At 39.4% G+C, this 16,871-nt stretch overlaps 1 protein-coding gene across 4 annotated transcripts; it reads right to left on the bottom strand.

Annotated features, from left to right (window-relative positions):
- Positions 1 to 1,264: 1,264 nt before the first annotated feature.
- LOC131789780 (endoribonuclease Dicer) lies at positions 1,265 to 16,295 on the bottom strand. 4 transcript variants are annotated; one of them, XM_066169652.1, is made up of 14 exons: positions 16,193 to 16,295; positions 15,736 to 15,975; positions 14,822 to 15,514; positions 14,060 to 14,260; positions 12,795 to 13,234; positions 12,126 to 12,295; positions 11,446 to 11,578; positions 10,763 to 10,978; positions 10,210 to 10,383; positions 7,957 to 9,894; positions 7,498 to 7,669; positions 7,034 to 7,106; positions 5,793 to 5,999; positions 1,265 to 1,321 (listed from the first exon to the last, which is right to left on the bottom strand). In XM_066169652.1, the coding sequence occupies exons 2-13, from the start codon at positions 15,965 to 15,967 to the stop codon at positions 5,834 to 5,836; spliced, it is 4,608 nt and encodes a 1,535-aa protein (XP_066025749.1). In that variant the 5' UTR covers positions 15,968 to 15,975; positions 16,193 to 16,295; the 3' UTR covers positions 1,265 to 1,321; positions 5,793 to 5,833. The 4 variants fall into 4 exon arrangements, with proteins under 4 accessions (XP_066025749.1, XP_066025748.1, XP_066025750.1 ...); XM_066169651.1 differs by having other exon boundaries at positions 1,269 to 1,350; XM_066169653.1 differs by lacking the exon at positions 1,265 to 1,321 and having other exon boundaries at positions 4,035 to 5,999; positions 7,555 to 7,669.
- Positions 16,296 to 16,871: the final 576 nt, after the last annotated feature.

Genomic DNA, 16,871 nt, shown 5'->3' with positions numbered 1-16,871 from the left:
TTACTATCTTCAAGTTTTCCTCATGTTTTGGGTGGTTCCTGTCGCTATTTTTCGCTTAGTGTAATTTTTCAGCGTAACTACTCAGTTTAATGCTTGATGTTCCTTCTTCGTTCACGAATGAACAAAAGCCGAGTCATGGAGATTTTCCGGCAAACACGCACCCAAATATTTATTGAATGCACTCTTTATTCTTCCCACACCTGATATCATTCTTCGTAACACTAAAATCCCTATTATAGTCAGGTGGAACTTAAAATCTAGCGACATTTCGAGGCTAATATGATGCTGTTGATGAGTCAGTCCTCATTTGCACACGCCATCACCGGCGAACCATTATATACAGGGGTGGGGGGAGGGGAGTCATTTCCGTGACACAAAAGTTACGTCATACTTCAATTGACGCTATTTATACGGATGTCAGTAACTCTCTTTCACATTTAAGATATACTAAGGTGATGAACTCTCCAGGACGTGGAAAAATGACTGAGAAATTTGGTGACGTGATTTGCTCAAACCGCATTCTTACAAATGGAACGTCCGACAACTTGATATATCTTACAGCCGCATGCAACATTTTTCTTTCCGTAACTGCGCTTCTCGGAAATATGGTGATTTTAATGGCTCTTCGCAAAGAGACTTCGCTTCATCCACCCACAAGGCTGTTGCTTCGCAATTTGGCGACAACAGATCTCTTGGTTGGGCTTTTTTTAGAGCCGCTGGACGTCGTCTATTTGCTGTCCGTTATTCATCAAGATTGGTACTTATGTCGGGTCGCAGAGACCACCACGTTTATTGTGGGTTACACGTTGGGGCCTGTGTCCTTATGGACTGCGACTGCTATAAGTTTTGACCGTCTCCTCGCTTTAAAATTGGCCATCCGGCACTCGGAGGTTGTGACTATCAAGAAAACGTATGCGGTTATAACAACATTTTGGGTGATGTCCATTGTACTTTCGTCATCGTATGTCGTAGAGAGCCTTGTATCGTTTTGGTACAGCCATCTCACTGTAGCATCATGCTTGACGATTTCTATTCCGTCGTACGCGGTGATTTTCCGATGGCTGCGTCGGCAGCAAACTCGCGTAATACACGGCAACTCGCGGCAACAGCAACGAGATGAAATAACTATGTTGAGGATAGCACGATACAGAAAGACAGTTAGCAATATTCTTTGGGTGAAGCTGGCTTTGATTATGTGTTATTCGCCCTACGGTGTGGCTTCAGTTCTGTTCTTTTCCAGTCCGTCTTCGTCACTTTTTCTCCCATGGCAAATGACAATGAGTGTTGTATTTGTGAACTCTACGTTGAATCCCTTCCTTTACTGCTGGAAGATCAGAGAAGTGAGAAAAGCTGTGAAGAGTACATTCAAGCAATCATTATGCTGGTCATCAACTTAGAATGATCATTACCGTGGCTAAACAGGCTGATATTGGACTTCGGTTTCAGTGGAAGATATGACCGTTTGAAGAGAGGTGTTAAAACATTTGCTCAAGCTTGGAAAAAAGAACAAATCTTATGCCCTATTCACACCAAAGCTTACATGTTCTAAAGCTGTTTTGTTAAACACGATTTTAAATTATTGTCTTCGTAGAAGCTTCTCAAACCAATGTTTGTCGACCTCAAATTTAGCACATTGAAAATACAAGTTAGTGACAACCTGAAACCTATGAAAAATTCAGTTTTTAGGTTCTCTGTTTCTGATTTTATTCAGTAAAACCCAGTTAACATAAACGTGTTTTGCTGGGGTGAATGGGTGATAAATAAGTACGCCGTCAATATTCTAGTCTAGGTACTGATTTGAGCCAGAAACAACCCTCAACCGTGAGAGACCATATGCATATACCACCTGTAGATGGAAGCCAAAAGCCCTAAAATAGAGCTGATTTCGAAGGATTTGTCATTTAATAGAATTGATTGTTAACTTAGCTTGGAAAAGAGAGAGAAATGTTTCCAAATTGATTAAGTTTCTTTTTTTTCCAGAATACAGTAAATATCGCACGAAGCGAACTAGATTAAAATAAATTAAAACAATGATGATGACAAGTTTTAAAAGGCAAACAGGAAGTTTACGCCATGTAGATTGCCGGCTAAATTTCCGAAGTTTGTTGTGCCATTTCTAGAGATAACTATCTGTAGTTAAATTAAAAGGACCATTGATTAAAGTACTGTATAATTAGCACTGTATAATTCTTAAATAATTCAATCTTTTCTCCTGAAATAAATATGAATTCTATTTAAAGGGATATGTCAGTTATAACGACACTGATATTTATGATCACTTTGAACAAAGGTAACGTTAATGAAAACTTCTCGTCGTATCATTTTACAGTAATTGAAGAAGTTTTATCGGGAGAAAAGCGTATTATGATCACTCATATCTGCCTTTGTCAATATCCCTGTTTTAAATAATGAGATTTTGGATTTGTGAGTCACAGGTGATTAAATATGGCGTGAATTAGAATTTTCTTATTGACATCAATTCTCCATGTTTTTCAATGTTGTCAGAAACCAGGATTTGACAGCATTACGAAGCGTTTTGCTTTAATTATCAACATATCAGGATTAAAATAACAGTTTGATTATACAGAGAAAACTGAGGCGGTAGAATTTTCTGATTAACAAAAAACCTTAGCGAAATTTTTTATTAGATTTCCTTTGAACGCTTTTCAATATTACAATATTTTCCTTAAAGTAGCTGAAAATGGGTGTAAGTACACCCCGGTTCTGAAGTTGACACTCATTTCTCGTCATGAGCTACTTACCTCTAAATGAAAACATATTATTAACATAAGTAACAGATAGCAGAGCTTAAAGTAAATCATTCTAAAAGGCTATTAGGCATGAAAGTTGAACAGAAAATAGTCATAACTAAACCACCTGCAGTCAATAATTTATACGTGTTTTCGTGGAACCTGAATAAGAATTAGTTTAGGAACCTTAACACTAAGCAAACCACGACGGTGACGGCATCGAGGGCATGGCGGAAAAAAAAACATTTAATTAGCCGGACAATAGTTTAGCGCGTGCGTTTTAAAACTTTGTACATTTCTTAGCCTTCTCATGCAAAAGAAACACGATATCACCAAAATTATTTAAATTTTGTGTGGTCTGACAACGGAAACCCTGACCGTGGGCAAAGTATTTGAGTTTCCATTTGGAATTTAGCACTGCTCACATACGTTAGCTGTAGCTGAGAGGGTGGCGCTGTAAGGGATGATAAACACAATCAGGCATTCACGAAATTCTGATTATTGTGACATTAAATGTAAATTTATCTTTTAATCGATGGCTTTCTCGGCGCTCTCGCGCTGACTGTTTTAGGTCCCTTATCAGTAATTCACAATGTTTTTCATCCTTTATGCGTTTTTTTAAGGGCTGCACCAAGGTATTTTGCGATTTTTGTCGCGAATGAAGACGAGAAGGAAACGAAATTAATTTTGCTCGATAAGATAGAAAAAAAACAAACAAACACCGAAACGGGAAGACGAAAGCAATCAGGAACAAGAGTGTTCCAAATGACTAAGAATCTGAAAATCCGAGTTGAATTTTTTAACGCACAAATACTGAATAGCTATTTCTAAAGTAAATTTTATGAGGTCAGTCAGCAACTTTACCACCATGGTAAACACCAGGTTTTAAAAAACGTTTCTAAAATGTGGTCACAAATACTAGTGTAAGGGACCTTTAGTTCTCAAGACGGCAACGCCAAGGTAGACGTCGATTGATAAATGAATGTCTATTTTCAGTTAGAATTTCGAAAATGGCTGTATGTGTTTACCGTCTCTAACCGTGCCACACCTCAACTTCAGCTTAACGTATATAAGCAGTGTTAAGTTCCAAATGGAAATTCAAATAATTTGCCGTCGCGGTTTCCGTTCGCAGACGACGCAAATTTTGGTGATTTCACGTTGTTGTTTTGAAGAAGACAGTTAGAAATGTACAAAGTTAAAAACGCACGTGCTGAACTATTGTTCTGCTCATTAGATCCTTTTTTTTGCTACGTCCTCGTTGCCGTCGCCGTCGTGATTTGCGAGAGGTAAGGAATCTATTATTTTTGCCCTTGATTTCTTTATCCAAGAGATGTATGCATAATGAAGTATGTGGCTGTAAGGAAATCTTGTTACTAAATGTAGTAGGAAAATCTAGGTCGTCGAGAAAATTTTCGTTATTTCTCTCTCTAAAGCAAACCTAAGTGACTACGTTTTCTTAACCAAACGATAAAGAAAAAAAGAACATTGATAGCCAAATTCACAAGCGAAACTCAAATCAAATCACGTGCCTAGGCAAATCCACAAGTGACACATGTGACATGCAAACGCATTGTCTTCCACCTGGATGTGCGCTTCGTTCACAGGTGTGTACCTGAGTAAACACAACTTCAAACTTGGGGAGCAACGCATAGTGAAAATGGTTTAAGTTTAAAGCAAGATGGCATCTTGCACAGTTGTTTCTAGCAAGCATTGGCAAAGCGTGTCCTGTACAGTACCTAACACTGTGCGAAGAACAGTTTGTAGACTTCTAAAACAAAGCGACTTCTTACTATGCCGAGGTATGTTTTACGGTTTAGCAAAATGCACACAGCAGAGTTTCTCTCGCTACATAGACTTTCACTTCGTCTCACCTTGCGCAGGCGAAGTAGTTATAACACTGTTAAGTATCAACGAACTGTTATGCTTGAGATAAACGCCACGTTCACCAAGTTGGCGAACGACATCGTTATTTTAAACCAATAGATTCTTGAGGAAGTCACGAATAAAAGGTCACACGGTGGATAAATAGCAGAAGCGTTAATTTTAATTAGACGCAGAAACCAAACTGGGGTTCCTCCTGTGAGAGCTTATTTCGGTCTCTGAAGAATTTAAGCGAACATGCTCGCTTATCCTCTTTTGACCACTTATCTCACTACCTGTCACGGAGAGCGAGTAACGTAGCCATTTGTAATACACATTCAAGCAAATTTATGCTAGTTAAAATTATTATTTATTATGGAATTACGCGGCATTTTTAAAGAGTAATGACAAACTATTCTCTCACTTATGTAAAGTTATTTTACACAGGACTTTCTATTTCATTTCAGCTTCACTATTTACAACTACAACACATATCACGATTACCAAAATCATTCTTACATTCTTACACGTACACTTTTGCCGCACTTAAAACTGGTAACGTTCTTTTAAGGAAATGCCTGATTTCCAGGAAACGATTTAAAACTAAAATTTTATCTTCATCAATTAAAAACTCATATACCAAAGCATTGCTATGGTGAACTTTCACTGTTATTGCTGTTAGAGTTTTCTATTTATTTTTTCGGTGTTCTCTTGTTTGTTTCAGTTTTTCTTTATTTTCCATAAATTGTTAGCGACAATGCCCTGACGCCCACAAGATAAAAAAAAGAGTCATTAAACAGATAAAAAATGAATAAAAAATATTTTAAATTTTTAGGGAAGCCTATAAGTTAAAAACAAAAGTCACTAAAAAGACAAAATGTAAATAAAAAATATTTCAAAGCCGTATTAATAATGCAAACGTCTCTAGACAAATGTCTAGACTGTCATCGATTTCTGAGAAAGTCGTTCACAACATTTAAGGGACATTTGTAACACAAAGTAATTGTAAATGACGCCCATTCATTCAAGGTAGGTCACCTACATAAACGTAGCTCCTAGAAAGGGATGTTCATTGTGGAAGATAATGTACAAATATTATCATAGGTACATAAGAAATCTACTTCCTATTACTGTAACAGTGTTCCACAGCATTATCTCAACAATACAAATCTAAGAAAGCACCTTTGCTGCAACATTGATGTCCTCCAAGCCCACTCTGACTCTTACTCTTCCTCGTACACTGCAGCGTATTTCTTTTTCAGTCCTTCAATAGCAAGCTTGGCAGCTGTAGCTTTAGCAATCTTCATGTTCGGTCCCTTTCCATTGTACTCTCCCCAGTCCACTTTCAGAGTGCACTGGATCTTACCATCATCAAGGGTCTTCGCTTTCCTGAAGAAAACAAAACAAAACAAAAAAAATGAAAATGAAAATCTGCATGATCAGGAACCCATTGTTTGATAGCCAATTGGCAGACAAGGCCACTCTGATTCGGTAAATGCGTGTGAGATGAAAGAAACGCAAGCCAGAAGACACCCCTGAAAAAGCAAGTAACGCTTGGCGTTACGTAAACCACATGCGGCCACTCTTGTGCGCGAGTTGTCATTAGCGCTTTTCAATGCTTTACTGACTGGTGTGTAGATCATGAGCAGACGAGTGAACTTTTTTGTAGGGGTAAGATTATGCAATTTGGTAAATGAAACCGCGCCACTACCACAGTTCTGTGTAATCTTTCTCAATATCTCCCTATTTCAAGAGATGATGTTGGAAAAAAAACACGAAAATCTGCGTTATCAGGAGAACTCATTGTTTGATAGTTAATTGGCGGACAAGGCCTCTCTGGCTCGATAAATGCGTGTGAGATGAAAGAAGCGCACGCCAAAAGACGCGCCTGAAAAAGCAATTAACGCTTAGCGTTACGTGAAGCACATTCGATCACTTTCATGTGCAAGTTGTCATTCGCACTTTTCAATGCTTTACTGACTGGTATGTAGATCTTGAAAGGACGATTAAACTTTTATGTAAGAGTAGGATTATGCAATTTGGTAGATTAAACTGCGCCACTTCCGCAGGTCTGTGTAATCTTTCTCAATATCTCCCTATTTCGAGAGAAAAGTGTTGACAAGTTTTACGTTGCGCCACACTATTTTTGCGCTCTTCGTTGACGCTGAACAATTTTATTTTCCGACATTTTGAGGTAATTTTAGCTCTATACACATTCACAGGTCCATGTTTTCGGAAAGATCTGCCGCACTCGGCCACAATTTCTTTAAAGACTGCTTCCGCTGTTCATAAATGTTGTCATTGGAAAAAATGCACTCTATTACTCTCTAAATTTATTTACACCTTTGGTGCAGTTAGTAAGAGACGTATGCGGAGAGAGTCAACCAACCATAAAAAATGTTAACCTTGAACTGTACACTCACCCAAAGTCAGCGTCCTCGTCTTCTTCGTAGACAGTTCTGATGGGATTTCGCGGTATGTTCACCGAGTATTCATCTGAATCGAAAACGTAAATCAATCAATCTTTCTAGTGTTTTTCACCAGGTTCTAGGTTCCTCGTAAACATGTCTGATGGGATTTCGCGATATGCTTACTGATTAATGATCTGAATCGAAAACTTCATATCAATCAATATTTGTAAAATTTTTCTCTAGGTTCGTTATTCAATGGCTTTCCTTCACACTTTGGAGTTGATCGCTAGGATTAAATCCTTTAACGCCATGTTGAGTATACTCTCTCTAACTCGTTCTCACTCCTTTTCCAGCTTATTGCGAGAAAGACCTCGGAGCTTCCTACTGATAAGGGGGGGGGGTGGTTTCCCTGGGGGGGGGTGGTTTCCCTGGATGGGAGGGTGATCCACCCTCGCTGGTGGCGATGGCCAACTTACCGATGTAGGGTTTCATCATGCGGTAGTAAACACCCCAGGTTTTAGTCAAATCCATACCGCTGTCCAAAAATATCGCGCCTGCTACTGACTCGAAGATGTCACCAAGAACTTTAGGCGCCTCGATTCCTTCTTCTTCCTCTTCAGACACGATAATAAATGGGTCAGCGGTGACCTGCCAAATAAATGTTACCAAAGAAATACTCCTTATAAATCAACTGGAGAAGATATTCATAAACCCTTTGGCCCATGAGAGTGATTAGCACCTAATTTCTCCTTTCAATGTCGGCCCTGAATCACATGTTAAGGTCACGAGAATAAAGGAAACGTCTCCATCACCAACGAAAGAGCCTCTTGATTGTTAAACAAATTCTCCTTGTCAGCACCTTAGAAAATGTATGGAGGATAGAATGGAGAATAAGAAAACTGATGTAAAGGATTAAAGAATAAACTTCACCCTACCGTTTGAAGCTGATTATCTTTCCTCTCTTCTGCCTCATCTTCCACTCTGTCAATAAAGTTCTTCATTGTTTGGAACCACTTTGGAGACATATGCTTCAGATACTTGTGGTAACTGTGTTCTACGGCAAGGGTGGCAAAGATGTTATTGTTCACCAAGGCCTGTCGTATATCGGTCAGTTCCCCTGGTGACAAGTTGACGTGACGGAAGTACAAATGTTGCGTGACCAAAAAGTCCAACAGAGCATCACCGAGAAACTCGAGTCTTTCGTAACTTGGCGTGACACGGTTTTCGTGGTAGGACGCGTGAGTTAGCGCCTCTACCAAATGCAAATTTTGTTGGAAATTGTACGAGATTGATTCGTTTTCAAAGTTTTCCAGGCCAGAAGTGAGGCGGAAAACCATATCTCCTTTACCTTGCGCTGCTGTTATTTTTGTGTGATCCGGCCAAAATCTGGCATAACAACCCGATTTGTTATTCTCCGCCTGCAAATCCTTGCCGTCCTTGGCGTCAACTTCAGGTAAAACTTTTAGCCCCAGAAACTTCATAAATTGCAATGCACCAAGATAACCACAGTCTATTAGATACGCTCCGATCAGTCCTTCGATGCTGTCAGCTATGGACTTGTCCGCTATCATTTGCGTGTTGCATTTCTGGCGCGCATGCTCTGTAGCAGTAAGTTTTGTCTTCTTTCCGCTCTCTAAGGTCTCGTCAACTTCCATTGCCTCGACCGTGTCCTCGCTGTCAACTTCCATGGCTGGGCTACCTGTGGTGCGATTCGGTAGTACGTCGCCAAACTGACATCCCGTAGGACACCACATGTCGCGAGCCAACTGCGTGCTCTGGAGATACTCGCCCAGAGATTTCTTGGCCGCTGCTCCGTACAACGCCAAATTACTAATCTGGTTTTTCTTCCGCTGGGTCAGCTTGCCTTCGTCTTTATTCCTGTATGTGCAGAAGAGATGAATGGACACAGCCAGCTTCAGGAATGAGTCCCCCAGCATCTCAAGCCTCTCCAGATTAAACGCATCTCCGCTGTGGGTGGTGGTAATAGCTTGAAGAACGAGAGAGGAGCCGGGGTGGTCTGCAGATGGTGGACTGTAATGGAACATCGACCTGATGTCGGAGAAAAGCGCATAGTCTTCTTCAGGGTCCAAAGCATCGTCTTCTACCTCCATGGGCGCCTCTCTCGAGCCCTCTTCTACTCCAATAGGAGGGAGACTTGATTCATCTGTTGTGTCGCGTACACCGGCAACCATGGCCTTGAGATCGGCAACAAGGAGGAGGGAGGTGACACGCTGAAGAACAGATGGTAGAATTTGAGACACGCTGAGAAGAGAAGCGCGAATGGGATTCTGGTCACACAACTCTGGAACAAGACAAATCACATCTCGCCTGTTTTTTGTTCCCAGTTTTCGGTCCACTAGAAAATTCACTCTAGGGGAGAGCTCTTTCACTTCAACGAGAGGTTGATTCTTGTTCGCAATGCATCCCTTTTCTCCGTATTTAAGGCGAAAATATTCTTCGTAAGTGTTGCCCTGCGACTTTTCCGGGAACGAAGACATCGGAGTCAGATCGTCACGAACATTCAAAACAGCGTACTTTTGTGGAGATTCAACGTAGTTCTTTGTTACTACTGCGTCCACGACGATGCGCTGATTTCCATTGCTTTGTTTGGATGCGCGCGAAAGCTCCTCTCTCATGTAATCAAAGTCAATACTCCTTCCTGAAGCCTTCAACATAACAATGAAGTAACCATCTACGCTTCCTGGTGTGAATTCCACGGGATAGCGTAGAACGTGGCTGAAGAGAAAGAGATGAAACTCGCGAATAATGTCCAACTCTTGTTTAGTGATTTTTACACGCGGCAAAGGAGATCTGTGACACTGCAAGGATACTGTGATTTCGCCATAGTTAGGATAGAGTTTGAACGATCGAATCTGAAGAGTGAAAAAATTGCATTGTAGGATGTAGGGCAACATCTACAGTGTGTGTGGTAAAAGTGCTATTTGCTGCAATCGTGGACCTTTAGGAACCAATGAGAATTGCGGGAACTGAAAGTAAAAACAACCAAACTGCCTAAAGCGCGGCAAAACGCAGGCGACCAAGTCGTGATTGGTTTTAGTTTGCAGCTGATTGGCTGATAGAAAGGTGCAAGCTTTCTGGACCAATCACAGAGCGACACTGGATTGAAAATTGCTCCACAGAATTCGGTTCCCTGATAACGAATGAAATATTAATAATCAAGTACTAACCCAAGGAACTCTTTTCGTTGTCAGCATTCCAAACGTGCAAGTTTTATCGAGGAACAGTCGCTCACTAATGACAAACTCTTGTGGCTGAGTAAGTTTAGTGACTTGTATGGTGATGGTCGTGAGGAACTGAGGCTGACAATCCTGTACCAAGCTGCTAACAAATACTTCAGGAACCTGGAAAAGAACAAAACATTAGGTAAAGAAGGTGTAAATATTTGTCAAGAGCGTGAAGCGAAGGAAAAGCTTAAGTTCAACGTGAGGATTTGAACACTGATTTCATGGTTTCATGATCACTAAGTCACGGTGTTTTAGAAGCGAATAACTTGTTTGTTAAAGCTCAAAAAAGTTGGTAATTCCGACGTTTGATCACTGAGTTGGCTATAATTTGACCGATAGGAATGGGGCCGATTATTGTTACTCAGGGAGCGGCAGACCCTCTAGCTGACCACCCAAATTCATGCTTATACATTGCCTGCGACATTCTACAGAGATATGTAAGTTAATAGTTTAATGAGTAAGTCACAGGCCAAAATTGCGAAATTCAACCGCTTACCTTTCTCCTATACCGCCGTCTTCTCTTCTTTGTTCCAGCTTTTGATTCCTTTCCGTCAGACTCAGCTGCTGCTTCTTCTTCCAAATCACTTTCCTCGTCAGATAAAGTCCGCTTTGGTAACAGGTTATCATCAAGCTCGTCAATCGTGTGAAGCCTTTCACAGGCTTTGAGCGCAGCCGCCATCTTGGCTTGCTTCTTACTCGGCATTGGTTCACTCTGTTGAAATGCAGACAGAGATGACTCTCTAATAAGCGATTAGTATGTAATTTCTCCTTGTAATTCCAATATGTTACATAGCCAACAGGCTATGAGAACATATAAGTTCATCAGCTTTAAGGTGTTGTCTTGATATAACACCATATTCTCCTCTCCAATTTTCAAGGAAATGTATGGTAGTGAGTTGGGAGAATTACTTTTAGAATCTTGGAGAGTTACAGGGTTAATTCCCAAGAGCTAACAAACAATTCTCCTTTTAAAGTACAGTGCTTTTCCTTGAAACTTGGTTCAAAGAATGAGAGCAGTTTTATTTGAGAGTCACAACACCAAAACCAAAGTACCAATAACCAATCAGAAGACAGATAAACATTGTCAATGGCCGATGAGAATGACAGTGAAAATAGGCAAATTTCTATGGTAAGGTTTTAATTTCTTTATTTAAAAAAAGAGAAGTCCTCCAAACTCACTATTATATCTTCACGTAGTGGACAGTTTATTGGGAGTGTTAGTTTACACTTGTAACCATCTTTCCCAGTTTCTTCAACCTTGTAAACTGGCTTGGGCTGAGTAAACAGGTCTCCTGGAAGCTTTGAACAGTACCTGAAAAGACAAAGGTAGACATATTGATAAAGTTCCAGTTTTATAAAGTTTGTAATAAGTAATTAAGTACAGGGATTATTCTACATCCCTGAGTTTAAATTTATAAGAGTATAACTTTTATGTTGTCATGGTGTAAGAGCTTTTAAAGAGGCAGTGTACTCCCTTATTTTAAACATGACAGGTAAAAAAAAATTTTAAACTGGTAGAATTATCCTTTTACCCGCTAAATTTTTACGAATTCCAAGTGATTTCAGTGAAAGATAAGAGGCAAAACAGGCAGTAAATTTTACTAGTTGCCTCCAGAAAAAGAGAACACTGAAGAGCTGTCAATTAAAAAATCAGTTCGTTGTTGCTACTGGGTGATCAGTTAGCAGTCAGCTTTGCAGCAATACTCATAGTAAATACACATCATCCCTTTTCATGATGCGTCATAGATGGAGCATTGTCCTTTTTTACAACCATATTACTCAACAATAAACAAGTCAACCAATTATCTCAAATTTAGAACTACATCAAAATTCAAAGTCAATAAATTCCTTGCACTTACTTTGAAAGTAGAGAAACACTACTGCTCATAGTTACTCTAGCTCCCTTGCCATTTGCTGGTATGTACGGCAGCAATAAATCTGTGTCTACTGACTCATTACACTCCTCCAGTGATGGCTCGGACCGATCATGGCATTTTTCCAACAAGATTTTCTCAATTTCACGTAGCATCTAGGGTATACGTCATGAACATTAAGATGAAGAAGAATGAACATTCCTTAAGTTGTACTTCACCCAGGTTTTGTATTTATTTATGATATTTAAACCAGCATTCACAATTCAGCTTAAAGCTGGTTTAAATTGAAGCCTGTACGAACAATCTAAAGGCCAGACTATGACACTGACATCTATGTTCCTATTCTTTGTGAGAAATGTATGGGTTCCTTAATTTCTCCTGCTAACAAGTACAGAGGAGATGCAGAAGATGGGGCTTATGGCTTATTATCCTTATCTGAGTATTCTATAATGTCTAACTATTTGCAGATGTCTTAGCAAAGGCAGCACACTCTTCAGTTATTCTAAGACCCTGAGGGTTGGTCCAGTCTGGGGCTTGAACCCTCAACCTTCCATACAGCAGTCTAGTGCTCTACAACCTCAGCTAAACATTATCAATGACAATCACCAGAATGGGTTTGCATTTTTACTGACTTAGCTACTGAAAAAAATTTACCTCCAATTCATTCTCTTTTTCCACTTGCTCCTTTTCATCCACCAGCATGTAGTACTTGGAACCTTTGGCACGAGCTCTGCCCTTTGACTGTACATAGGAACGATAATTCTTTGGGAAATCAAACCTGCAGACAACATTGCACTTGGGAATATCTAATCCCTCCTCAACAACAGAGGTGGCTATCAGCACATTGAATTCATGTCTTTTCTTGTCATTTCTGAACTTGCGCAGCACTTCCTCCTGTTTCTTGGAATTCATCTCAGTGTTACTGGAGTAGTTAACCCCTGCACCTGTGCCATGACCAATCACAAAGTTGCTTTTGATGAATGAGAGCTCATGGTCATGTTTTGCAGCCATGTTAAGCTGTTTGCTGAGGATCAGTGCTGTGTATCGTCTTTCAACAAATACAATGGCACAGAGAGTCTTCTCCACTTCAGATGCTGCAAAATAACCAAACTGAGGATCACCAAGCTGTTTTGTAGAGTGGCATCCTAAAATCACTCATAAAATTCATAAAACAGATTTCATGAAAGAGCCAATTTAAAAGCTGGCTTTTGAATGTGTAAGGATAAATACAAAAACAAAAATAAACCTACAAGATCATTATTATTAATATAATTTTTAACAATTGGCTAAATCTTCTTGAAGGTGAAGCTGGGTAGCAGATGTAGCCATGTTTCATCTTTTTGCCTCTTTTGTGATTTGTTCTTCAACTGAAAGTTGTTTCTCAATTGAATGAGGAAATAACTTCAGAAGTTTTAATTTTCTGCTAAATCTTGACTCTCTCTGAAACATGATACAGTATCTATTATCATCATTATCATTTCCATTATTATTAACATTGCCACTACAATTACTACTATTATCATTATTATCATCATTATCATCACTATTATTATGATCATTGCTATTGTTATTATTGATGTTATTTCCAATGCTTTGCCAGAGGATTCCACTCAACCTCTTACTGCTTAGAATGAACCAAACCAAATTTCTCCTCACAATACCATTACAATTCAAAATATAAATAAGCCAAGGAGAGAGAAAAATAATGGGCTGAGGATGTTTGGAAATTAAACACAAAGTCTCAGGGTTGAAATTTTAGGAAGGTTTGGCACACAATCAGGAGAGATCTTAAGAGTGAAAGGGTCATATAGTGATAAGAAATGCAAAAATATCCACTTTGCTAATCTTCTGTTTTGGTTTCACTAAGGATATAAAAATAAGACTTTCGTAAATAAAGCAGTCAGCTGAGTATTCCTTACCTTCATTCTGTGAGTTAGCAAACTCCTTGAAAACACTCAGAAGTTTTTCAAGTTTAGGCGTGAAGTAACAATGTTGGCTGTCCTCAGACCCATTACTTTCAGTAAAATTACAGTAAGTGCCTTGCAGTTGACGTAGCTGGGTGGCACTAAATTCACAAAACAATTGTCCTTCTTTGCTACTTTGAACCCTGCCCTCTCTGTCTTGAAGGAAAGATAAAGGTTTATAGGTACATTCCATTCCAGTTGACCAAAAGATGCCAAAAAAGGTATTTTTATCTGTCTCAGGTTAATTTTCCTTGAATTGGAATAATTCAGTCTTATAAGCAGAGGATTTGGCACACTCTGATTCAATATCTGTTATGGAGGCTGATCTCTTTGACCCTCAGAGTAACTAGAATCCAATTTCTCTTTACAATATTACCCCTGAATCAACCATTAAGGTAACAAGAATATAGGAAATGATCACCAACTAAAGAGGCTCTTGATTGTTCAACAAGTTCTCCTTGTCAGCACCTTCAGAAATGTATAGAGAACAGTATGGAGAATATGCCTACTGATGTCAGGGTGTAGTGAGTTAAAGCAAAATTTAAAGCAAACCTTCAAGGCCAAAATTTTTGGAAATGAAGGCATGAGATTTTTCACTTCTTTGTGGATAATATTTATAACATTTGGTTCGTGTTGACCGTATTATGATTTTTCAAAAACTTGACTTGAACTTGGGGTACAGGTACAGTTATCTCTAAATCTAAAACAGTACCTTACCTAGATCCTTGATTAAGTATTCTGCTACTTTAAAAGCAGCCCAAGGGCCCAGGTCATACAATGTCTCCTTACATTCGCTCAGGGCGGACTTAGCGAGCTTGGCGCACCGGTGTGCATTCTCGTCATTATTGGTCTTCAGACCACGGAAAAAACCAATTCCTGGTTTTAAGACATCTGAGAGGATTTGGATTAAAATGTTCACGTTTTCATCAGTGCTCTGGCTCGGGTAATCAAGGACCAGTTCTTCGGGTTTAACAGCATATTTTTCAACATCTTCGTCTTGACTTGTTTCGCATGTAGATCTTAATGTGTGTTCCAGCTCTTTGATCTCCGATTCGATTTGAAAAGGTTTTACTTTTCCATTTACTATCGAGGCAGTTAAACCCAAAACTTTGGGTAATGGGCGCTGCTGGCAGGTGCTGTAGTACTCCATAATCTGGCTGTAAGGATCCTTATTCTTGGCATGATGGCATTCATCAAAGATCAAGAGATTTACTTGCGAAAGAAGTATGTAGCCATGCAAAAGCAGGTTGAGGAATATTTGAGCTGTCATGACCAGAACATTGCTTGTATTGAACTCGTTTTCCCAAGTGGGCTTGTCCCAGTAATCTACTCCCATCTCTCCAACGTAATGTTTGACTTTCAAGTCTGTATGATTAGCGATCGCTTTTGCTTGTTGGCTGGCCAGTGGAACTGGAAAAAAAGGAAGAACATGTTAGTTAAAAGTGGATGAGATTTTGTAGGTGATCCTCAACATTCTTTTAACTCAAGGGAGTACAAATTTAGACCACATTCTTGATCTTATATTTTAGTTTCTGGCAAGGAAAGTTGAGATATCATACCCCACGCTGAGATATCGTACCCCCTCCTCCACGGTAAAGCCGATCTCAAACACACAAAACATACATAACTACCTGTATTTACAAGGAAGAAAGTTCTTTGCTCGCCGTCTTTATAGTTTCCTCTTACTTCATGAGCGAGTTCTTTTATGAGCATGACACTTATAAACGTTTTGCCAGTTCCCGTGCCCAGACATACGATGGTGTTCCTTTCCTTCGCCCGCTCCAGAAGCTCCACTTGGTACGGCCGAGCGGAAAAATGTTCTATGCCCTCTCCACCTGTTTCGCTTTCGGAAGCCTTTTCCATGGTGTAACCTATTAAAATTTCAAATGATTACAAAAAGCTTGAGTGTCAATGCAAAGCCCTAAATTGTAATCCCCTTCAGAATGAAGGACGATTCAATTGGGAAATTATTTCAGACACGGTAGGTCAAAAGCAAATTATAAAAATTAAAAAGTGATCGAAACAAGGACAAACAATCGATCGCTTTTGATCAAGAAATGGCATTCGCTACCCTGATAATTTCCTCACCAAAATCTCAAAACTTTCTTCGACGATAGAATATTCTTAAATAGTCAAAGACAATGAATGAATATCCTTCGCCGAGCAAAATTAAGGCCATGGCATATTTACGTTTTCTGAGAAAGTACCTCGCATCGATTTCTGGGAAAAAATTGAATACGTCAAAACAAAAGATCGTAAAAGAAAAAAAAATGGAAAAAGAAAAGATCTGTAAATAATTTCACGTGGCTGGCTTTGGTTCGAAACACTTCAATCTATTCAACCATGTCACGCACGCTAAAAGAAAATTGTGGCACATTTGATTATGGAACTCAACCATGCATATTAATTAAATGGTTGCTTTAGAAAAGAAAGTGTGCCAAATTTTTTTGGCACTTGATGATGTCAGTTAACTATTCACTATGGTAAATAGAAGCCAGGATTTTTCCAAGGAAATTTTCGAAATCGTGAAAGGTAAAGTTTTGAAAGCAAAGAAAGTTTTTGCAAGGGAAACAAGATCGATGCAGCATACCTGAATATTTATTCCCAAACTTTTAAGAACTCTACACAGCTGTAAGTCCAAACGGGTGACCGGTGCTTCTGCGAACGCCTCCTTAACCTTAAGGGTTACGCCAAAAGTTTGCCATTTGGAATCTAGTTAATATACTCATAACGTTACGAACTAATTTGTTTGTCTCCTTTTTGAAGG

This window comes from Pocillopora verrucosa, chromosome 7 (genome assembly GCF_036669915.1).
Source record: "Pocillopora verrucosa isolate sample1 chromosome 7, ASM3666991v2, whole genome shotgun sequence".
NCBI lineage: Eukaryota > Metazoa > Cnidaria > Anthozoa > Scleractinia > Pocilloporidae > Pocillopora > Pocillopora verrucosa.
Note: the sequence above shows the minus strand (reverse complement) of the source record. Positions and strands in the feature narration are given on the sequence as shown.